The 24666-nt window shown below is 40.4% G+C and overlaps 2 protein-coding genes across 3 annotated transcripts in view; both read right to left on the reverse strand.

The window, feature by feature from the left end:
• The window catches only part of gnav1 (guanine nucleotide binding protein (G protein) alpha v1), a 37550-nt gene extending 28941 nt beyond the window's left edge, over positions 1 to 8609 (reverse strand). Inside the window, exons 1-3 of one of the 2 annotated variants that reach the window (XM_003455763.4) lie at positions 8517 to 8609; positions 7751 to 8417; positions 7437 to 7528 (exon numbers count right to left, since the gene is read on the reverse strand). In XM_003455763.4, coding sequence (XP_003455811.1) covers positions 7437 to 7528; positions 7751 to 7880 — 222 coding nt within the window. In that variant the 5' untranslated portion in view covers positions 7881 to 8417; positions 8517 to 8609. Of the gene's footprint in view, positions 1 to 4150; positions 4444 to 7436; positions 7529 to 7750; positions 8418 to 8516 lie in introns of those variants that run through there. The other variant, XM_025907980.1, reaches the window with a different exon arrangement.
• A 4199-nt stretch (positions 8610 to 12808) lies between these two features.
• Positions 12809 to 24568, reverse strand: pcyt2 (phosphate cytidylyltransferase 2, ethanolamine). The gene is made up of 12 exons (XM_003455764.5): positions 24267 to 24568; positions 19391 to 19479; positions 18260 to 18421; positions 17721 to 17872; positions 17600 to 17641; positions 17341 to 17479; positions 17143 to 17225; positions 16072 to 16149; positions 15616 to 15681; positions 15312 to 15377; positions 13997 to 14085; positions 12809 to 13902 (listed from the first exon to the last, which is right to left on the reverse strand). The coding sequence occupies exons 1-12, from the start codon at positions 24389 to 24391 to the stop codon at positions 13785 to 13787; spliced, it is 1209 nt and encodes a 402-aa protein (XP_003455812.1). The 5' UTR covers positions 24392 to 24568; the 3' UTR covers positions 12809 to 13784.
• Between the last annotated feature and the right edge of the window lie 98 nt (positions 24569 to 24666).

Genomic DNA, 24666 nt, shown 5'->3' on the forward strand with positions numbered 1-24666 from the left:
GATGACATAGGAGCCGGATATCTTTAGTTTAGAGTGAAAACTGCACGTGGGGGTAAATATCGAGGTTATTAATGCTTATTAAAGGCAAGGGTTCACACATTTCACATTGTGTTCACTTGCCAAGTGAAAGGTCACTGGTTCAATTCCAACTAGAGACACCCGCTACTGGTTGTGGCGACCCCTTGTGACAAGGGAGCAGCCAAAAGTGTCCATTAAAGAAAAATAAACAATAAATAAATAAAAGTAATGTTTGTCACCAGACGTGTGGATCAAGAAATCACTTAAATATAACCTGTCTGATAAAGTGAAGTAGGCTAAAATATCTCAAAGAGAAAAACATCATGTATCTAAAGAAACTCAAGAAGTCAGTCTGGGAAAACCTTCCGGGGGGTGGGCATCCAACTAAAATTACTCCAAGAGCACGTCGACAACTCATCCAGGAAGTTACAAAAAAACCCAGCTTGACTTTCCTCACTCAAGGTCAGAATAAATGTTTCGACAATAAGAAAGTGGGCAAAAACGGCATCAATGGGAGAGCTCCAAAAAGGACAAAGTCTCATCTCACAGAAAACATCCTGATGATTCACAAAACCTTTTGTGGACATATTCTGTGGACTAATGAATATTTCCCCAGAAAGCTGACATTTTTGGCAAGTTTGGATCCTATTGCATCTGACATAAAACTAACAGCATTTCATAAAAAGAAAATCAAATCAACAGCCAAATATGGTGGCAGTAGTGTGATGGTCCGGGTCTCACTTATAGCCCTTTTTCACTAGTACCTATAGGTGTGACAAATTTGCAAAACATAAGAAATCAGCAAAGACGCAAATACTTTTTCACAGCAGTGTAGGTGGATTTAAGCACAACAAACACCGAGCAAAGCGTTGCACGACAATCAATAAAATAACTGGGAAAATTAAAACAAAACAAGGACATAGTTTGAAAAATAGAATAAATTAAAAGAAAATTAAAACATAAATATGAATAATTAAAGATAACAACCAGTACTGTTAATAAAAGGACACTGTTAACGATTGAAACTAACATGAAGAGGCTAAAGAGAGAAGCTGAGGGGAAGGGAGATTCAGAGGACTGATCGGCAGTAGAAGTCGATGTGTGACAAGGGGGATAAAGCTGTAACATTTCTGGCAGGCGTTAGGAAAGGTAGGCAGTGTCAGAATAGGAGAAATATGTTTAAATATGTAACAAGTATGCGAGAAAATAAGAAATTGGGATGGGGCAAATAATTTTCACAGCACAATAAAGACAATAGATGTCTTTATTGGCATTTTCAAATAGGGCCCATTTTTCACAGGTATATTTACTGTCAAAGCTGGAGATCATCTTCAATGTTTACCACTTTCAGCATTTTGCAACATACACAAAGTAGCAACCAGGACTTTGTGTTTGCTCCGGGCTGAAACTGAGCGTTCTCAGGTTCTCAGAGATGGAGTAGCTCAAAGGTAAAATGTAGCACTAACATGAAACTTCAGGGAAATAGTTGACAAATCTCAGTTACACTAGTTTACTTTCCCATGAGAACAAACATGTTATTGTTTCAGCATTGTGGGCTTCATCAAAGCAACGGATGAAGGCCACAAAAACAAATGGAAGTCATAAATCTGGCAGATAATTGGCTTTAAAAAGCTCTCAGACATATTGCTTATACTTGTATTTGATGATTTTCACCAGATTTTTAGCAGGGTTACTGGTTAAAAGACGGATGAAGTTTCATTTTGTTTTAAATTATTTAAATTGTTTAGATTTAAAAACAGCAAAAACAGATTGAATCTGTTCATCGATAACATGCCTTTACTCTCGCATCTGACCTCACAAGTGACTCCAGCAAGGATTGGGTTTAACCAGGTAACGTAAGTGAAAGCGTGTGTGTGGGTGTGTAGATGCTTTCAGAATAAAAACAGTTGCACAACACATGTGGTCATAAAGATACAAGACATACAGTTATGTTTGTGAGAATTATGCTTTTATGTTTTGTGGAGTTTCACTAAAAATATAAAAATGTATTTTCAGATCTGATTTTGAAATACTTCTCGATTCAGTCAGCAGCACCTACACTCTCTCTGCACCAGCCTAACAAACCAAATCAAACACCTGTGACTGATCTACACCGACTGAAGTTATGCTAAATTCCCCCAAACGAACAACAGCAAATAAAAGGTGCAGAGTTTTTATCTGAGCACTGAGGATGTTCATCACTTGGATCCCTTTTATCACACATGCATGAAAACGCACAGCACGTGTGCTGAGCGAGTCACATTTTTATGCTGAGAATGAACTGAAGTAAGCAGAGAAAAAGAGCCGCTAGCAAGTAAATATGAATGCAAATAACACAGGACTCCAAATATCGGTGATCTTAGTTTGAAGAGCAAGAAAATGCAACACAATCGACATATTTTTAAAAGTTCAAGAGTACACACACATGCAGCTTAGTGAGGAAGGTGGACTCTCACATTTAAAATTGAATTAAAGCGATCAAAGCTTTATAAAGACAATGGAAGCATTTACTATAGAAGCGTCACAGTTCATGCTTCCATCTATGCAGCTCGTCTCAGGATACTGATTCAGTTGTGCTTCCTCCCTTCACTCCCTCCACCTTTGTTGTGTTTATCAATTGTTTCCCAGTTCCTCCTCCCTGACTCAGCTTATTCTAGTTTAGCATTTACAGAGGAGAAGAAGAGTAGCAGGATGCTCACTGTGGCATCCTTTTAGTGAACTTGTGCAATGTGACAGCATTTAGTTCCACCCAAAGTTGCACAATTCTTTCACCAAGACTCTTGTATTGATGATGGGAGAGTCAGACCGCTGTGTTAAGTCTTTTCACACATGGATGGGCCACCACAGAGTCCAGACCCCACTGAGAATCTTTGGGTTGGAAAAGATTCTCAGTGGGGTCTGGACTCTCCGCAGATAGACGGGCGGTCAGTGTGCTCCATGAAGTCACTATTTTGGTTGCTTTATGCTTGAGCACAGGTAGCGCTAAGGCACCCACGGACCGCCCGTCTATCTGTGGAGAGTATTTGTTGTTGATAGAGGCAGTGTATAAATTATGTGGTACAACCGGTCTATGGGCTACTCGTGCTTGTGCTGTTGTTGGTCCGGTTTCTGGTCAGCAAGCTGCGGGGAAAAGCGAAGTCATTAGACAAGCAGCTGAAGTGAAACCAGGTGTTAAAAACAAAAGTCTTCGCTGCTTCTGCTTTTCATGCTGTGTTGTTTATCTTTGATGATTTTTTTCACACTTCTCCCATTTAGTTCCATATCTTGCTCCACTTGTCAACTAATCAGCATTCGATGAGCACATAGATTATGCAAGTCTAAGAACATGCAGTTGGGATTTTGGAAGAAAAGCTAAGAAGGGATTTTGTGGGTGAAAACCCCTTAACGTTCACAGGCCAAACAGACCACAAATTACATTTTTCACAAGGGTAAAACTGATCACACTTGTGAAAAGTAGCTTTTCACAAATGTTTTTTGGAGTGCTCTCTGCTCTGACTGCTGCCCCGATGACATACATGGATGGATGGAAGGATGGATGGAGGGACGGATGTTAACCCAAATAAAGAATTTTGAGTCACTTCCACAGTTATTTGCTTGATGCCAATTATTTAACCCTTCTGAAAGAGAAAAGGCTCGTCTTCCTACATATTGTGGATGCCTTTAGTTTAGGAAACGAGAAGCCACTCACTGCATCAGTTTGGGTTAAATAACCTGTCACCAACTTAAACATACCAGTGACTACAGTTTTTATACAGTTCAAGGCTCATCCCCATTTGCTTGGTTAAATCCAGGCGGTGGCTTCCTTCTACAAGCAAATTTCACCACTTTGCAGGCATCTGCAGATTTGCCTCTGGTAACTTGTTTTCATGCATTATCTGGGTCTCTCTTTGATCATGCCAATATACAGAGATGCATCACCAGCGATAGTGATGAACACCTCGGGAGACATCTGTGCTTTGTGTGCAGATATCACTATATCTCATTGTCTTTTAACTGTTAACCATTTCAGAGCATTTGACCAATCAGTACAGAGCACATACCCTGCAGCCTACAGGAGTCACTGTATGGTAATCTGAACTCATTATCAGCTTTACCTCACCTCTCAAGCAGTAAAGTGACACCTTGTTTTTACCAGTGTGTGTGTGTCTGTGTGTCCTTTAGAAAGGAAGTCCACCAGATAGAAATCCATAGAGCCAGTTACACCTTTTGAACCTCCGTTTCCAGCTAGATTCAGCAGTTCAAAGTATTGCGGAAACTTTGCGTTGCACTGTGCGTCAGCAAAGACATTATGAGTCCCATTACAACAGCATAATCGCTAAATCCGTCCAGTTACACTGAACTATTGTCCTGGTCCAGCTCGCAGTTTGGATCAGCTCACTGAGCACAGAAAATTAACAGCCATTAGCACATGTCTCGTGTCGGAGCAAACCACAACAAAGAATGTGACTTAACTGGCAGCAGCCTGATATTTAATCATTAACTACCAACTTTTCTTCTAACAATGAGTAACTAAGTATAAGAGTGTAGCATGAGTCTGTTTGCAGGCTTTGTAGTCATGTTTGGGGAAAAAGCTCAAAGATTTATTGCATTTCTCCAGAAACTTGTCCTTGACAAAGATTCTTAGTGAAACACCTGAGTCAACAGATGAGATTACAGGCTCAGAAATATGAATTCAGTTGATAAAAACTACTACATCAACAGTGCACACACACACGCACACACACACACACACAGAGCTGTGTGCGTTGGAAGGGAACAAAAGGAAAAAATTTCTGCCCATCGGCATGTCCAAAGTAAAAGCCACACCACGGCCTCGGGCTGCAAATAAAAGAGGGATGAAACAAAGAGGAGCTCACGTCCAACCTTTACTCCACTTATTACTTCTAAACAGGCTGTCCTGTCATGGTCCTAACACAATCCAAACCTAAGAGCCACGCAGAGAAATGTAGGAATGTTTTCTTAATACTTTTCTGGCTTTTGCTTCAGGTGATTTTTCATCAGAGAAAAAACAAAGTGGAGCAGGGATAATCTGTTCAGGTCAAGGCAGGGTTGAGGTGTTTACTACTGTACTGATGGAAGCACAGACTCTTATGTGTCAGAGATAAACACAAACACATGTGAAACAATAGGTGAAAGAGCGATGAGCTCATCTGTGTATGTGTGTGTGTGTGTGTGTGTGTGTGTGAGAGAGAGAGAAGAGGGCGTGTTTTTGTTTGCTGTGGGAGGCTGGGACGACAGGGGAAGGGAGGGGAACGGAAGAGCGGGATTGTGGGTTGGTGTCATTTTTCCACTTAAAAATAAGGGCGTCACCTGAGAACAAAACCAAACCCAACTGTCACCGGCGATGACAAAAGAGAGGTGCAACTGGAACTCAAAAATATGTTGAAGCATGTATGCAAAGTAACGGTGAAATCACAAATATGTATTTATGAAACAAAAAATGTTCTATGGAAGATCGCACCTGCCAAAAATAAAAAATTGAATGAAACAGTATATGGATTAGCCTGAGGATAATACCTACATTAAACCAACTCTACTGTTGGTATTCTGTCTGTGTAAACATACAAAGCCCTGCCAAGCAGACACTAGCTCTGCAGACTCACAGTCAGTTTCTTGACTCTCTTCTCCTTCCTGTGTTTTGGTAAAAGTAAAATTTAAAACCCCCCAAAAACTGCAGTTCCTCTAGTGGCCACTTGAGCTAAATTCCCAAATCAAAGACTCCCATATTAAAAATGCCCAACTTTACAGCATTACAAAGCAAGTTTACAAGCTAGCATGAAGACACATTTCTCTATAGCTAAGACACGGTCACTTCTGAGCCAAAAAAAAAAAAAACTAACCATGCCCATCTTTTATAAACAGTCTGTGGCCATAAAACATTAGTGGACAGTAGCTGATCCTGGCCAATTAACTGCTGTCAAAGTTATTGCAAATCAGGGGACGCCCTTCCCCTCTCCAACACACGCACGCACACACTTACTTCTATCCAGACATCCAGTTAACTTATTTTAAATAAATACTATTGTCAGCACTGGTTCAAGAAAAACTCCAGCCTCCTAACTTCTGAGTTTCTTTTCAGCTTCGTGGTCTGTTTCACAATCTAAAAAGAGGTTTGACTGTCAGACTTTTCCACTGACGGGGGTGTTATTGCTGGGAGAGAGAGCAGGTAACTGAAGCATGATGAAGACCCTTCCTGAAGACACTTCCTGTCATCACATCATTAAACACAGCAAGGAGAAGCAAGAGAACAAGATGGGCAAAAAGTACAGCAAAGTAAAAATCAGGAAAAACAATAAGAGAAGAGGTCAAAGAGGATAAGCCCTCATTAAAAACAAGCTAATGGGAGAAAAAACTGTGTGTGTGTGTTGAACCGTTTCCATTCTCCCCTCCCCATCCCAACCTCTAGTACAACAGAGGAATTTGGCTTTCAGTCACTCTCACACAAACAGAAGGAAGAGCAGATGTGAGCCAAATCACTGCATACCAACTTGTGCCTGATCCTGGGTATCATGAGAAATCTATCCCCCCCCCCCAATGCAGGAAAAACAGGCTTTGCTTTCATTTTCCATTTCATCTCTATCTCTTCAGTGTCTAACCATCTCTTATCTAATCATTAAAAAAAAAAAAAAACCTGAAATGCATTCCTGTGTCTGCAGCATAATCTCAGCTCTTTGCCGAAGTCATGTTATTATTACCTGAAAGGAAACTAGACTCCAAACCAGGGATGAAAAACTCATTTTACATTGAGGGACACATACAGACCACTTTCATCTTAAGCGGACTGGACGAATAAAACTCCCCTTTCTGTCAGTGCAGAGATGTTTAACTACATACTTAATTCCTGAGATATTTTAATATAAAATAAGGAAGTGCAATGTCTTTTTTAATTAAGTAATTAATTAATCAATTAATTAATTAATATGGAAGTACATCTCATTTTTTCTAGATGATAAATGCATAAAATTACAGAAAAGGTTTTGGTAGCTCACCACCCATAGTGGCCTGTGTGTATAAAACAAAGTTTTTCATGACTGATGTAATTTCTTTAACCAAGATTTCTATAGTAGAAAGGGAAAAAAGGGAACTTTTCTGCCATTTAATCATTTCTCTATTCTCTGAACCTCTGTGCTGTGGTATGAATGGCTGTGGGTCTTTATCAGCAGGAAAAGCTGTAAAACTTACATTTTATGCCCTCTATCATGTTTGCAAAACTGTCCAGCGGGCCGGATTTGAGTTTTTGCCGTTCCAGTTCTGGTCCTCGGGCCTTATAGATGACACCCGTGCTCTAAACCCACATGTGATACTGATCTTTTGAAGCCATCCATTTGTTTAGATCCTCTACAAGAGCTCAGTGGAAGCACTATATGCTAATAAACTGATAAAAACACAGGCAGCGTGAGCGTGAGAGCGTTTCTCACCTTGAAGGTGCACAGCTCTTGCTTGGTGAAGCCATTACTGTGGATGATTTTCATCTGTTTCACCAAAGTGCTTTTGCCGCTCTCTGCTGCACCTGTAGGAGAACGTGAGATAGTTTTTTAAGTGCCTTTTAAAACTTGTTTTACTGTCTGTTCACCTGTGATCGGGCTTTATTTGTAAAAGTTATCTATAAAATCAAAGTGTGGTGTCAAAGTTGGATTTGTGCTTCAAAAATGAAAAAGTTTACACGGATTATTTGAGTTATTTTAAACTAAAATCATCAACAGCTGGGTTCATATAAGGCTGTCAGTCTCACCTAGAATGAGTATTTTAACCACGTTCATCTCCCGCTTGGCAGATTCGTAAAGTTCTCTGTCTATCTTGGCGCTGTGTATCCTCGCCTTCTTCTGCTCTTCTGTAACTTCGGTACCGAGGCACAGTCCCATCCTGAGCGCGCATCTCCTCCCCGAGCCCGGCCAGAGAGAAAACAAAAGCAGGGCAATCCTGCTGGATCAGTCCGACTTTCTTTCTACAAGCTGCATATTCCGAGTCCGAGCTCTGCCTCTACTCCAAAACTAAACCGGCAGAGCGAAAAGAGGAGTTACCTCGGCAAAGAAAAAAGTCCAGGCCATTGCCAAAACAACCTTCTTCAAACTTCCAAGAGTTATTTCAAACTTTCGAGACAAAACTGATTTTACGCACAGCCCCAAGCGCTTTTCCCCAGAGTTAGCGTCAGTTTTCAGCGCCTGTCCTGGGCGTTAAAAAACAAAAAGAGAGAAACCGCAAATCGGCTCGGCCGCTTTCCGCCGCAGCAGTTCAAACTCTGTCCTGCCGCCTTGGCAAAGACCCCAACTCATCCAAAAAAACAAAACAAAAAAAAAACCACTACCTCCGCCCCCTGCTGCCCGCAGCCCAGATGGAAATCCTTTGGACTTCCTGGGAAGTGACGTGCTGAAGTGCTGCTGCTACTCTGTGTATTTCACCTGTTCATGAAAAACAAAATAGGCGTGATGTAATTAAATAACTTCACTTACTACATTATACACTTAATTACTCTTTACTTTTCAGCTGTTAACACTTACTTTAATTGTAGCCTACAAAAACACGCTCGGCTTGCGTAACGTGGCGATGACGCACAGGTAGGACGTTTCAGGTATTTTCAGTTATTATGATGACGTCCACACAGGTTGTTCAAAAGCATGCTGGGATTTACAGTTTATCAGCTCGTCAAAATCAGCCTCCTAAAAAAGAGAGATACAGATACCTGGTTTAACAGGTTGTGCAAGAAAACAAAAGGGTGTTTGTAACCATAAAAACACTTCTCTTGTGAAATGCGAACTATTTCATATCAGTGTTAGCGGGAGTGTTTGGAGCATTTAGAAATAAGGAGTGATTTCTAAATAAAAAAAAGCCTTGTATGAATTTAAAATGATTATTTTCCATTTAAAAAAAAAGCCTTAAACAGGTCGTCCTCCTTAGCTTTTCAATATGAAGATATTTTAATTGAATACCTTGCTTTTGTATTAGTTCAAATTTCATTTAATCAGACGATCTCATTGAGACAACTTGTACCTAGGCTGATCAAATATCCCTCTTTATGAGAGACTGCGTTTGTCCCACATTTTGAGTCAATGTTGCACATTTTCGACTGATTCTGCAGGACATGCACATTCCTGACGCCTGGCTTTTACCCACTCTATATGAAAGAAAGGCTTTTTATTCTAGTCAGAAGAAGGTCAGCCTGTCTAATGGCATACTCATCATCAGGGAAAGTTAAAGGGACCAAAAAGTCAAAACCTCTGCAGAGTTGAATAAAATGTATTGTTATTGCTGAATATGATGAAAGCTCACACAAATGAAAAAAGTAATGGTATATGCTGAGAAATAGAGTTTTTTCTCCTTTTTTTTTTGCTAGAGTCATTTTTTAATTTTGCACAGGACGAAAGTGCAGTGTGTAGTGACACAGTATATGGGTCATATTTGGATTAAAAAAAACTGCTAAAATGAGCAGATATTGTTCAAATAAAAAAGGTATGCCAATCTATGGATTCATGCAAACTGAAAGCTAAAACAAAAGCCTGCTACCAGACAGAAGAGCAGAGGAAATAACTGTGAAATAAAATCCAAACATTCTGAATTTTTATTTCATATCTTTTAGGATTGTTGATGTGTCCCATCTTGTCTCACACAAACATAGTGCTTGCCCCACATTTAGTTTGTTGGCATATGGTCACCCTACTTATACCTGAAAAACAGCATAAACAATACATTATTACAAACATCACAGGATTCCATAAAAGTTTTAAGCTCTCTAAAGGAATGATGGAGTCCAGTTTCACAACAGTAAATGTATATTTACTGGATTGTTTACTGGAAGGCTTAAATGAGCGCTTTCATGGTAAACAACAGAGCTTTATAAACGAATGACATGACTTCTTTTTTATTGGCTGTAAAGTAGTCATAAACCTTTTATATATAATGAGTAAGGAATTTCTCTTAGGTCATTAAGTGTGGTGGACTATGGCATGGAGGGGTTGGGTGCTGGAGTCTTGTTTAGGCTGCATGACCATACAGAATATCTTCATAGTTGAGGAGAGACATGAAGGCTGACTTAACAATACCTTGAAAGGTTGGAGAAGACAGACATCCTTTTATTCAATGCAAGAAGTTTAATTTTTAACTTTCTCAACCAGATGTTGGATATAAATCTCAAATGAAAGTCTGCTGTTGTAGCTCCTGAGCTAAATTCCTCCTTTAGCCAAGGAGTAGACAAAAGATTGCTATGTGTGTCTGCAGTGATTTATATTTGGCATGGAAAGCCACAGTGAGAGCCAGTGCAGAACACAGAAGACAGAACACTGATTCAGTCAGATACAGCCATGAAAGGAGGAAATGGAAGTGTGGGTTGCAAAGTAGCTTGCAGATACACCGTAACCATGTGCAAGAAACAATCTAAATAGCACACCCTATTTCAGATTTGCCAGTGAGATGTGTAGAAAGGTATCAGCTGAGCCACTGACTGATGTGGGCTGGCACCGACTTCACGGCCTGACTGAACTAATACAAAGCTCCATGTTTTTGTTGGACTCAGCAAGAATAAGGCTGATGCCATTTAAAGTTTTAATTGCAGGATGGTCAGTGTGGAGAAAACCATAATTATACTTATACAATAATTCTTCTTTTCTGCATTTAAATCAAGTCTGTGATTAAAGGGTGCTTGTTGGAAAGTATCAAAAGCCAAATGAAGGTAAGTCAAAGCCTGAAGTGAGCCTAGTGACTGAAATACACTAAAATATTGATTAGTTTGATTTATTTTTTACGTTTCCTTTATTGTAAGTATTATTTTATGTTATTTGTATCACTCTTAAAGCATAAAAACAATTTCTTCCAGAATGTCTAATTTGTGAGATGTTTATGGATGAAAAGCCACTGGCATTATTTCCACAAACCAAGTGTATCTCCTCTTGGTTGAGTGCCTCAATAACGCAACATGTGGAATAAAGTCCATGTGTTTTCTTCAGCATCCGTACTGAGCTCTGAAAGTTAGATCAAACAGAGCTTCTATGTGTGTGATGTCCGGAGTGATGCCCAAACTCCTTGGGAACACTGAGGATTGCTGATTAAAGATTTACTGTTTTTTTATACTGAAGTGAAGGTTTGCAGTCTTTGGTCAGATCTGAGAGTGGCTGGACGGTATCCATGTGAGTTATTTGTTTCTGAGTGGCTGTGGCCTCATTTCACTGCCTCAGTGAACCGTGACTATGTGCTGACCATGCTCTGTCATCAGGCAGCACACATTATGTGGCAGCGGTAATACAGACATCAAATGCACAAGTAGGGCTGCTTTCTTTCATCTGTGCAACATGGCCAAAAATAGAAACATCCTCTTTCGGGGTGAACTTGAAAAAGTAGTTCATGTATTTGTTGCTTTGAGGCCAAACTATCATAATTCACTATTGTTAGACTGTCCCAAAAGCTCCCTGAAAAGGCTTTAGTTAATCCAAAACACCACATAGCTCATATGTCTCTTCACTGGCTCACCTTTAAATCCAGAATTGGATTTAAAATCCTTCATCATAGATACAAAGGCCTGAATGTTCAGGCACCATCATATCTTAATGTGTTCATAGTATGATTAACAATAAAGACAGACGGCCACCTACAGGAGCTTTTATAACATCCCATTCTAAATCAGTCCCGTGTTTACAGCTGTGACAGTTTCCACTCTTCTGGGAAGGCTTTCCACATAATTTCAGATTGTGTCTGTGGAAAGTTTTGCATATTCATCCAGAAGAGAATGTGTAAGGTCAAGCATCTCTGTTCTAGTTCATCCCAGAGGTGTGTGATAGAGCTGAGGTCAGGGCTCTATGCAGGCCAATCAAGTTCCACCAAGCTCATTCAGCCCTGCTTTTATGATCCTTGCTTTGTGCAGTGGGGCACAGTCATGCTGCAACAGAAAAGGGGCTTCCACAGTGTATTCCCACAAAGTTAAAAGCATATAATTATCACCAAAAAAATTAAGCTCATGCAATAAGATTTCCTTTCATTGGATCTAACAGGCCCAGACCGAACCTGAGAAAACTATGATTAAGAGGTATGACTTAATACTTTTATCCATATAGTGCATTACCAACTTCACTCTCAGAGTGCAAGGTTACTTCGACCCATCCCATCCCATGTGGCCAATCCCTTAGACTGCAGTCATCTCTGAGCCAAAGCTCATTTAAAATGGGCTGAGGCAAAGTGAAAAACTGTTCTGCGATCCGACAAATCAAAATGAGAAATTCCTTTTGAGAAACATGGATGCTGCCTTCAGCTTGCATTAATGTCTATGGAATTGGCAGCTTTTACTTCTGGAAAGACATCATTGCTGAAAGGGATATACAAGTTTTAGAGCAACATATGCCTTCATCCGGTTGCCTTCTTCAAGGAAAGTCGTTCACATTTCAGCAACAATGCTAAAATACATTCATGACAACAGCATGGCCTCCCAGTAGAAGAGTCCAGTCGCTGCCTACAGTCCAGATCTTTCACCAAATGAAAATTTTGGAGAATCATGGGAGGATATGTGTGAAAATATTTTTTCTGAAAATTGTGTTTCTCAGGTTAAACATTTATTGTTTTTTACTGTGATTTTATGAAATTTTCAAATCACTGCATTCTTTGTTTTTTTCCATATTTTCCATAGAATTTCGTCTTTTTCAGAATCTGGATTGTGTAAAGCATCATGAAACGAGTGGTTAAGGACATTTTTTGTGTGTTTCTTTGTTTTTTAAATCAGTAGGCACTATTTAATAAAACTTAATAAAATTAAATTAAAAACCACACTTTTGCCACATAGTTATTTATTAAATAAAGCAAATATTTTAACACATACAGTGATTGAAAGATTGTGAATAATTGTAACAATTCACCTTTAATGCGCCCCATACAAAGACAGGAAAAGCAATGGACTTTATGTTCACATGACTTCTTGGATTGTCTCCTGAAGTAGGGAAAGAAAAAAAATCCCATCTCCTCCAACACATTCCTTATAAACAGAAACAGGAGTAGCTGCAGATATGCTGTAGTTTGACTTTGTGGAATCAGACACTGACACAATTAACAGCCCTTACATTAGTTATAGCTTTTGAGGCACTACTCTAGTATAGACCAAACACACCTTCAGTGACCTCACTCAATGCACACACACGCGCGCGCACAGACACACACACACACACACACACACTTGGTGCAAATTCAGGTAGTTAAAATTATCCGACCACTTCACAGATCGTTTAAAAGATATATTTTTAGGACTGATTTTAAAAAAGTGAGCTCTACAAATTAAATGGATGAAAATTACTTAAAAACAAAGTACATTCAACCGTGCTGATGATAATTTTAAGAATGATCGTTAAAACTAAGCGGGTTAAAAATCTAAAAACATAACCGACAATGACATCAACACTGTGTCAATAAGTTAAGGATACTTACAAAATTAACATACCATTTCTACACCTATATGGGGACATGTAGTGTGTGACTTCATGGACAAAAACAGTGCACAACAGAAAATAAATGTTCTCTGTGGAGGAAGAAGAGTAAAGGGATGCTGCAGATTAAGGTCTTAGCGGGTTTTTGGACTTTTTGGATCTATCCTAAACCCTTTAAGCTGGAGCAGTCCATACTGATAAGCACACTGATTCACCAAAATATTCAAAGCAGGATTTTGCACTCAGTGGACTAGCAGAGAAACCGAAGAGCCAGGCCCAGCTGAGAACTGTATGGACTCTGTCCGGGTCCATGCTCTTAAACCTGAGAGTCCGTGGACGAGTAAAACAGACTCTGGGGCCATGTTTGCCGTTTTATTAGTGAGCAGTCTGAGCTGGAGCTTCGCCCTGCTCCTTCTGCTCTCTCTTCTTCATTGCTTCAATCACTGCCATCTCCTTGGCCTCTTTCTTCTGGTTCCTGGCTTCAAACTGCAGCCTGTTAACAAGAAAAGACCGATTAGTAAACAAAGGATGAAGATACAGATTTATAAATACAGAAAATGAAGACTCAGAAGCAACGAGTCCCCGACCTGTTTTCAATGATCCTTTGGACGATGTCATCAGTAGTGAGATTGTTCCCACTATCAATAGCCCTGAATATCCCCCTCTTCTTTGGTTCCTGAGGGAAAAAAAACAAAACATAACTGATCAGAATAAAGCAACTAGCAGATATTTTGCTCCATAAGGACACTTCAGGCCAGTTAATGGTTTAAATCCAAAGTGAAGCACCTATCATTCATCGAATCTAACGATTGTGGCGGACTCATGATTTGATCTGGGAGTGTCTTTGACCATGGAAAGTCCTGAATAGATCATCTTTGAAGAAGTGAATCAGATCAGGATATTTTCCCAAAGTTTTCCTTCCTTAACATGTAGCTCACAGCAGGAAATAGCCAGCTTCAGATTGATTTATGGGAAAAGTGTTTGGTTTAGATGAGGCAGCTGCCTGCGCAGGGTGTGCACTGCACATGACACTCACAAGCCTGGAATCTACCGCACAAATTGCTGTGGTATTTGCTCATAGCTGCAAAGGTTAAAGTCCATTCAATGTCTGACCTGGCTGTGTCTGATATTTGCATTTCCACAAGCACCTTTTGTTTGGTGACGTCTATAAAAGTCCAGGGCTGTAGTTGACGTGTGAAAACAGATCAAGACAAAGTGATTTTTATGCTCATCTTTAGCTTTGAGCACACAACTCTTAATGGATGGATAGATCAAATCCCTTTCTCCTGCTTAAATGGATTTGGGCAGCAGCAGTATAAGCAGAAGTGCTAAGACCTTCCTCTCCCCGGCCATTTCCTCCAGCTCTCCAGGGAGAACAGAGGTGTTCCCAATTCAGCTGAGAGACATACTGTAATCTCTCCATCATGTTCTGGGTGTGTACCTCACCTAAGAGGTATCCAGCACTTACTGGTCAGATGTCTGAACCATCTCAGCTCTTTTCAGTGTTGAGGGGTAGCAGCTCTACTGAGTGCCTCCTGAGTGACTCAGCCTGTCTCTAAGGGAGAGCTGAGACACCCTGCAGAAGAATTTTTGCTGCTTGTCTCTGTGATATACTCACTGCCCATATTGCTCAAGGACTATCTATGACTAACCTCAAATTCTGTTACTGTTTTTCTGTCTGTTGCCACGAGTGCTTTTTCAGAAAATGTGAGAAAGGAAAAAAGAATAATCGTAAGGGATGGAGGCTTTGTGGAGACTCTGGATTTAACTAGAGTACTTCCCATCAGGCTGCCTGCCTGCTATCACCAAACCACTTAAAAAAAGGACGTAACTGGATTGTCAGTGAATCCATGTGTATCTGTGACATAATATCTCCACAGTGTTTATTAACAGTGTACTCACAGCGTAGGGATCCACCCCATCCTTGTCTGGAAGCACCTCCGTCTTCCCGTGACACACTAGGTCCACCTGCACATTCAAACACACTCGATTAAACTATGACAAAATACAGAAACATCCTTTTACCTCCTTATTTTTTTGTATATAAACAGCTCCTATATAAATCAAATTTATCTGAAACTCAGTGATCACATACAAGGCTATCAAACTGATTTCTATACACATTTTTGAAATGATAATGGTTAACCACTTCAGCATGTTTAACACATCTCAGACCACCAGGGGGCGCCACACATTTACAACTCACCTTAAAATGATCCAGCAGGTCTTTGCCTACTGCATAGGGAGCACCAATCACCACCTCTGACACATACTGCAGATGCACAGAGACCAGGGAGAGGAAAAGTTATTAAATTGTTAACCTTATAATGGCAGTATCACATCTGTGCATTTCTGCTTACACGCCACAGTTTAACCAAAGACCTTTTACAGGAGACCTCAAAGGTCAGCATGCTTCTACAGCTCAGTGAACAACCTCTGGTAAAAACTGATGACAGAGCAGAGCGACTTAATGCTTTTATAGACTGTGTAACGTTCTCGTAGGTAACACAAACACATGATGCAGAAGGGGCACAGAGACTTATTGTTCCTGACTGATAGCTGATCAGGAGGAATGAAGGGCGCTTAGCCAAGTTCAGTCTGTGATTATGCGGGGCAGAAAAAACATCTCGCTGTTATGAACATTTCCCTTGTGTGAACTCACCCGGCAGGCGAGGACGCTCAGGGTCCTCTCATGGATGTTCATGATCGGATAGTTCTTCCCCTTGTAGCGATTCACTTCCTGAAGAAGAGGATGAGATCAGTGATTACCTCGATGTTCTTCCTTTTCAAATATTTATCTCAGATACGGATGTGAAAGTAGTTTGACAAGTAGCTTAGAAATGCAGCAATACCAGCAAAACTGCACATTTACACATTTCTTATGCTGCCTCTAAATGTAACAATGAAAAGAGCTGACTGCTGTTCCCGAGTTTGATCAACAAAACAAAACAAAAAAAGAAAAAAACTGTACTGATTCTATTTGAAGCCCAGCGGGGAGGTGGGATATTGTGATCTGGAGAATATTATGACATGTGGATATGCAAGTTTCATTGCTTGATACTTGTCTGCCTGTGGATGTCTCCATAACATTTATTAATTTATTCAACAATGCAAGGCACCAATCTGTGAAATACAAAGTTACATGCATTTCATTGGTGCAACTTCTATGGGTCACAGTCAACAACATATTGTGTAGGAAAATGAAAAATATCACTTGTGGCATACTTTTTTAAAAAGTGACTTTACTTTGTAGGATTACAGCTTTCCAGTTACTAAATAAGTCAAATCCAAGGTCAGAATAGAGGTCAAAAGTTCTAATAGAGATAATAAGATGTGAAATTTTACAGCAAAACATTTATTCATGATTCAATTTATTTATACGACCACAATTTCTTCAAAATTGGATGAAATGTTTGGAAAGAGTGGCCCTCTGAAAATGAGCAGCCACCTCTATTTTGTGCCAATTTTATCAAAATCCAGGGATCAAAATGCACTTTTGTCAATCCTGGTCTTAAATAAGAACCCTTATTAATATACCTGACTCAGCCAACAGTTACAAGGCTCATTTTCACTTTCAATTCCCCCAAAAAGTTTGACTACAGTCATTAAGGACTTTAGTTTCCATTATTTCTATTTAATTGTGAGCTGCTCTTAATTTAACTTGTTCCAAATGTTTCTCCTGAAAGCTGCTGAAGCAGCAGGGAGGAATGGATTTTTCAATCTTGAGATGTACCTGGTCAAAGTGTAGACCTACGATGACATACGGCCGCTCCGCCTGTTTATAGACCATCTCTAAGAAGTCAACATGGCCAATGTCTGCAGAGATGCTGTCGTCAAGGTAATAGCTGCAACAACATGTTCACCACAGAAATCTCTTTGTTCATAACTCAGCTGTTTTTTTTTTGTGTTTTTTTTCATGTGATAAGGATACGGAAGAGGTCAAATGCTCCAGCCACATAGATGATGGTGTCTCCGGGCTGAGGCTCCTTTCCTGAGGCGAACTGGATGATTTTCTGGGACGTCTGCAGGAACTGAGAAACTCCTGTCCAGGGACTGTGGCCTTTAGGACCCTTAAAGATGACATATAAACAGCACTGAACTCCTCTGACACATTCCTATCGTCAGGATGATGAGCAAAGCCTTTGAATAAATATCACAAACCCTTGAGAGTAAAAGTAAATGACATTTACCTTTCCAAAGTTGTCCGTATGCTGCTGGTAATCTGGGTTATCCTGCAGAGAGGAAAAGATTAGGCTGACAATAAAATAAACAACAGCTATCCACACACCAAAGAGAACAACGTAAACTCACTATGTTGCTGTGGTGGGCTTTGGTCATGAGAAGCATACGACCCACAAGGTCAGTGGTGGAGACGCCCTGAGTGCGCTTACATTCCCGGTAACGGCCTGCTCGCTTCACCTCTTCATATGTGTCCTTGCCGTCTACCGTCAGCGTGATGTCATCTGGGAAACATAAACATCACATCCTGAAGCCTGCCCACATCATGTACTCTGGTTGAGTGATATGCTAAAATTTATGTCCATCATAAGTCCATTAGCCATCAGCTAACGACATATGTGGAGGTGTGAAAGTGCAACAGTTCTCATATCTGTTTGAGATAAAAATGGACAAAACCAGCAAGACGACCTAAAGTTTAAGCAGCAAGCACATTAAGGATGCCCTGCAGCCTCTACATGAACAAACTGGTGGAGATGGCACATAAAAGATGGTGTAGCTCTGATTTCACGAGTGCCTTAACCCTGCACTGCACGACCCAGTCACTCAGCAGGACTCCCAGCGACAATTTGTAACAACAAAAGTTTTAGGCAGTGAGATTTAAACGGACTCACCTCCATGAACACAGAAGTCACAGTTATATTTGTCCAAAGTCTCCAGGGTGGTGACGTATGGTGCTCCTTCCACTATCTCATCCACCCACTTGATTGCACGCACCATCTTGTAGCGCTCCTCCTGAGTGAAGACTGGAGGTCCCTTGTGCTTGGAGATCTCAGCTTTAAATGGGGTTTTAGGTAAATAAATGGTTATTAATGAAAAATGTAGAACACAAAGTTACATTTATATTTTATTTCAACCAACACTTTTCCAGTAAGGAAATCTTAAACATCAACATTAAACAGCTGATTACCACTAATCAAAGGTCTGCCTCTGATGTTCACAGCTAAAGCAGGAAAAATCTGTCAAAGATTAGCTCAGTGTTTAATCAATGAGCAACATTTTTATTTACTTTTACCATAAAATTTTATTGATTATAATTTAGAGATAAAGTGTTACTGGATGTGACTGAACAGACTAAAGTCTTTCCATAGAAAATCAGCCCCGCCTGACGCCCTCAGAATCAGCTATTAGACAAAGCTCTGAAATACAAATATCATTCGAGTTATACAGTCTTTAAAACGGCCTTATTTTTCCAGCATTTAGATCCCTTATAACTTCCTAAACAGTAGAGCTATCCGGATCAGATTTCCAGGCTTGGAAAACATATTTAAGCTCAAATACCTTTTCACCAGCTCGAACTGTCGTAAGCTAAAGCTAAAATCTTGTTTTTGTTAAAAATGATATCTGTGATCAACTTTGAGCATCACTATCATGAGACATGGCATATGTTTGATCTGTTTTCAGGTAATTCACTGCCAGATCCAAAAAATTTTTAAAAGTGCCTTTTAGGTACGTTTGAAGGGTCACATAATCATGTGGGATAGGTGGCTGGTCAAAATAACATGTATAAATAGCATGTAATATAATTTTCACATATATTTTGATACCAGGCTCATCCTACAGCCATGGTTCCTTCTGCTTTTTTTAAAATTATTATAATAACATCAAATGAGATTCAAGCAATTCAAACCATGATACAGCTGAGTGAATGACACTTTTTCCATTGAATGACCGACCGTTTAGTCAGGAATTAATATTTAATCACTGTATCAGGGTTAAAAAAGGGTCTGTACTTGTGGTCTTACCATCTGTATGGACGCCCACTATGAGGTAATCTCCCATGGCTTTGGCCTGCCGCAGCTGGTTGGAGTGACCGTAGTGCACCATGTCATAACTGTGGAGGTGGAAAGAGGCGACACGTCATCACAGTGGAATACAATGGATACATTAAGTGCTCAAACAAATGAATAAAAGCGCAAGTGTGGCCTTGGTAACCAGCGCCCTGCAGCTTTAGGCTTTTCGCCTGAAGCCCTGCAGGCTCACAGCATCATTGTCTTTTAAAACAACCTTTCACGACCTTGTCATTTCTTCTCTTTTTATTTTGGTGACCTTGCACAGCAGGGTCCAGACAGTGTCTTTAAATCACATGGCCTATATCCGTTTAAAAACAAATTGACGGACAGTCGTGGTGAGCAAAAATGCTAAAGGTTACCGGGAGAAAGGTTAGGATTACAGACACAAAGTCTACGATATTCCAGTGTTTATTTGCTTTCTACTATTTGGCAACTTGTGCAGTTAATGTTCTGTATAGACTTGCCTTTTAAATAGGAAGTATTTCTCTACTGCGCCACAGTCAAAGTCTCTGCTGATAGTGAAAGGCATAACCTGATTGTGAAACAAAGAGTCAATAACTATGTTTATAAAGCAAACATCCATGATGTTTTAGTAGTTATACTTTAACTTTTGGTCAGGAGAAATAAATAAATCCTCAGTATATCATAACTCAAACTGATGAAACAAATGAAAACAGCCACTGCTATCATTAAAAGAGTACACCAGTCCAGTTTCAGTGGACGTACACAGACTTCTAGTGCCCTACAGCAGCGGTCCCCAACCCCCGGGCCACGGACCGGTCATTTGGTACCGGTCCACAAGAGTTGAGGCTCGGTTGTGAAATTTATGGTTTTCAGGGTTTTAATCGTTATTTTTTTTAGCGTTTTTATCGTTAACTCGGTTTCCCTGGGTCTTTTCTCGTGTGTTATGAATAAATCCTCTTTTTTTTTTTGATACTGGTACTGGTTTTATTTTGTTGTATTTATCCGCGACACCTTAAAGGCCAGTCCGTGCAAATATTGTCGGACATAAACCGGTCCGTGGCGCAAAAAAGGTTGGGGACTGCTGCCCTACAGATCAAAACCCCAGGTCACACTCTTTCATCCTCTGCTGAAACATTTTTAAAACTCCAATATTCCCCAAAATGCCACTTATGACCTTGAACAGGTCCACAAAAAAAGATTTCATCTTTCCAAAGTGGTCCATTTGCCCCAATCTCACCCTATCTCAGCATCCTCCTCAGTCACATCAACTCTTAGCATGTCTTTCTTCACTACATCCATCTGTGATCTTCCTCCTCCCTTTATTAATAAACTAAACTGGCTAAAAAGGGTCATTAAAGCTTTTAAACAAAGTCCTGCGTGCTGCAGGTATCACTGCTGGGGGAAAAAAAGAGGTGGGTGGCTGCTGTCAACTTTTTTACAAAGTTTACAAGAAATATGACAGATTTATCATTTTGACAGTTGTAGGATTCTGGCAAACTAAACAAATTGTCTTCACACAGAGATCTTTCATTTCAGCTGCTTATTAATTCAGTTTTGCCCTAAATGTGGCAAACAAACTCCAGGTGAATGGAAGCTCTTTCAACAGAGCACTTTGATTCACCTTTAACTCTTTGCACCTTAGAAGCATACTTTGAGTAACCCTTGACGCTCTTTTGTATGTCATATTTTTGGCCTGCTTATAGAACAAAATGACTGTGGATGTGGAATCAGATCGTGTCTATGGAGATCATCAAAACACAGCTTTACTGATATATACTGAGGTGTCAAAACTCGTCATTAAGGTACAGACTAAGATTAAAAGTTAAAAACTAAGACTAAAAGTATTAAAAGTACGCATTTTATGAAGAACTTCTGTTGGCATTTTATCATTTTAACATGAAAATACAGACTGTAAGGAAAAGCTACTCAGCATGCTTCTTCAGCTTCCATTTAAACTAACATTTTTACTTAATGACAACTGAATCTGAGCCTCCACCCAGCTGTCATCAGGTGAGAGGACAGGGTAAACCCTGGTCAGGCCACCCGTCCGTCACTGGGCCAACACACACGGACAACATTTGAATCCTGAGCTCCTGTTCTCTCATATTTCACCTGTCATTGCATATTTTCTGTGTCTCAGGACATCCACAGGCCCTGCACACCACTCCAACACGCCTCTTCTGCAATACAGCGAACAAAGTGTACACTAGATATTTATAACCACCACATGACTGACTGCCTGAGTGAGTCCAGGAGAGAATTTACACATCACAAATGGGGACTCAGCTCTCTGTCCAGCCACAGCAAGGATCCAGGCATTTTCCCCACAGCATGCACTTGTGGCAGAAGAGTTTGAAATCACAACAATGACAGACATACGCTTGTTTGTTTTAAGAAATAAGTCCCATCTGTTGCCGGCAGTGTAAATAACTACGCGTCCCTGAGTAAATATACGTTCAAAGCAGCACTCGGCGTTACTCAGTCAATCGAATCAGAAAATAAACAAACAGTTCTGTCAGACGTGCAGGTGCTCGTGACGGGATTCCTAATGGGATAAAGGTGCACGTGTAAAAGAAGGATGACTAATGCTCACTGGGACAGCAGCGAAAAAAGGAGATATTTTAACATCTGTGCAGGCAACACAACTCCTCACAGGTGTTGTGTCTGAGGTTCCTCTGACCTTTAAATAATCAGTTTCACTTCTGTCCAGGCAGTTTAATATATGGGCGTAGGTTTACTTACATTTTCTGTAAGGAAAGTGTGCACCAGTAGGTTTTGAATATGAACGTGGCACCTGTTTATTCTAATGGTAAAGCCAGTTATTTTATTTAAACCCCTGGACTTTACGACTCTGTGACTGGCAGAAAACTGGACACAAATGAAGCTGTGATGAAAAACTGTTGGAAAGGCAGTGAAGAAACGTTTTCTAAGACAGATACAGATCTGCTGCAAGAAGGACAGATGCAGGAAACCTTTCACACCTCGTGCAACATCTCTGTACAATGCAACACATCTGTGGAGCAGAGAATCATCTGTTTGCTACTTTTAACACTTTATTTCAAGCTTCCTCGGTCACTACACTTTACACTGTTACACTGAGCCGCTTTTGAAATGACTTTTTTAAATTAAGTCATTACATATTTAAGATAAGCTAAGATATACTTATTTATTACTATTTATCATCCACAGTGAAAGAAGTTCAGGTGGTTGAGGCATCTAACCAGGATACTTTCCGGAGACATCCAGGGTACTCTGGGCATGTCGTGCCTAAGGAAAGCTCCAGCTCAGTCCCGAGACACACTGGAGAGATTATGTCGCTCGGGTGACTCAGTAGTACATCGCTTTGTCCCCAGATGAGCTGGAGGAGATGGACAGGGAGAGCGAAGTCTGAACATCTCTGCTGAGACTGCTGCTTCCCCCATGACCCAAAACCAGATATAGGAAGGAAGGACAGACAGACAGATAGATATGGATGGGATGGATGCTTTATTGATCCCAAACGTTGAGAAATCACTGTGTCACAGCATCCAAACAATTAAACATGCCTTTAAAAGGACAACTTAAAGAAAGTAGAATAACTCAATAACTGCTGCTGTAACTAAGACATAATAAATAATATCCTAGTGCAGTTATTATCAAAGTATTGTCAGTGAATATACTACAGGTGGGCAAATAACCATGTTTAAGGTCATCATAAATTGCTTGTGATTAAATATTAACAATCAAACAAAACCACTGTCGTCATTTGATTTGGAAGATATCCTGTCATTAACTTTTAGTAACAATCACGAGTCAACATCAGTATGGTATGTTTACCAGAGATGTCATTGAAGGAAGAAGATTTTCAGGTTTCAAACTGGGTGAAACATTTTTAACTTTTGTACAGGCTCTGAGTGCTTTTACTTATTAATCAATCGGCTTTGTACGTTTTTACTGGGGTACAACAAATTTATGTGTTTAAATTGTGTGTGTCCCTCTTGTAAACTTTACCTATACTTCCATACATAAACAAGTACTTCTTCTGTGAACTTAAACGCAGCTCGAGTTCCAAACTTATGAAGGTATGTGTGTCCTATGAAAAGGTAAGAGAGCAGCAGGCATACGCCAGCAACACTCCCAGGACCGAATCATATATGTGAACGTATATTGCAATATGTAGTTTTACTATAAAAGAATCGTGCGTTGAGTTAAATACAGTAGTGTTATGAAAAGAAGAAGAGAAGGAGATCATGAGGAAGACAGACACCGAGAAATCCCGTCCGAGCAGAGGAGAGCAACAGGAAGGAAACAACACTAAATTATACACAATACTGCTAATTATTATTATTTTTTTTAAGTTAGATATTTTAAGTATAGAGGCTACTTTTCATTTTACAACACAATCCACATCTCCATAATGATTAACAGCTATTCTGCATGTGTGTTATCACCGGAGAAGAAAAACTGTGGGCTCAAAGGTCTAACGTGATGACCCGCTCACGAACACCGCCCAGCTTTGCTGAATGGAGCTCCACACAACTCAAGCTTATCAGTGAAACACGGGGTCCTTAATAAACGCTTAATAACATTATTGACAACACAACATTCACCTCTAAACTGCGCTAGAAGTTCAACAAACACTGCGCATTTCATCATGTAACGTTGGCTATAAGTAATACGCTATTTAAGCTGGTTATCGTAGTAACAGATAAGCCCCGGTGCTCAGTTACTAACTGCTAAGCGGCTAGTTAGCAATAGCATGCTAAGCCTCCTGTTCCCCTGCTGTTGATTGCATAACAATGGCGTATCAGACCAATAAACTGTGGAGAAGAGTTTAATGAGTCGACGCCAAGAATAACAAATGGAAGCGGGTACACACACTCACCAGCCATCACACCACAACCGGACCACCCGCTTCCTTTTCTCCGGGCTGCACGCCGAGGATCCCGGTTTCGTGCAGTCGGCTTCTTCCCGGGGCTCGCTGGTAGCGTGGTGACCGTTTCTGATCATCTCTGTGGGCTCAGGGGAAACAGCACAGCGGCAAACAAGTAAAAACGAGAGATGACCTAAGTTTAGGAGTATCTGGATCGTTAAAGAACACTTCAAATGAAGTCCTCCTGTGCGCCGCCAGTTTTCTAAATCAGACTCACACTGAACCGGGTGCCGGGCAACGCCTCTAGCACCACGTCACATCGAACCGCTGACGTGCTGATTGCGCCAGGTCACGTGTTCAGCATACCTTTCTGCCGTCGGCAGTAACAAGTACCGCTGTGTGAAAAGCCAAC

Source organism: Oreochromis niloticus, linkage group LG6 (genome assembly GCF_001858045.2).
Source record: "Oreochromis niloticus isolate F11D_XX linkage group LG6, O_niloticus_UMD_NMBU, whole genome shotgun sequence".
In the NCBI taxonomy this organism is placed as follows: domain Eukaryota; kingdom Metazoa; phylum Chordata; class Actinopteri; order Cichliformes; family Cichlidae; genus Oreochromis; species Oreochromis niloticus.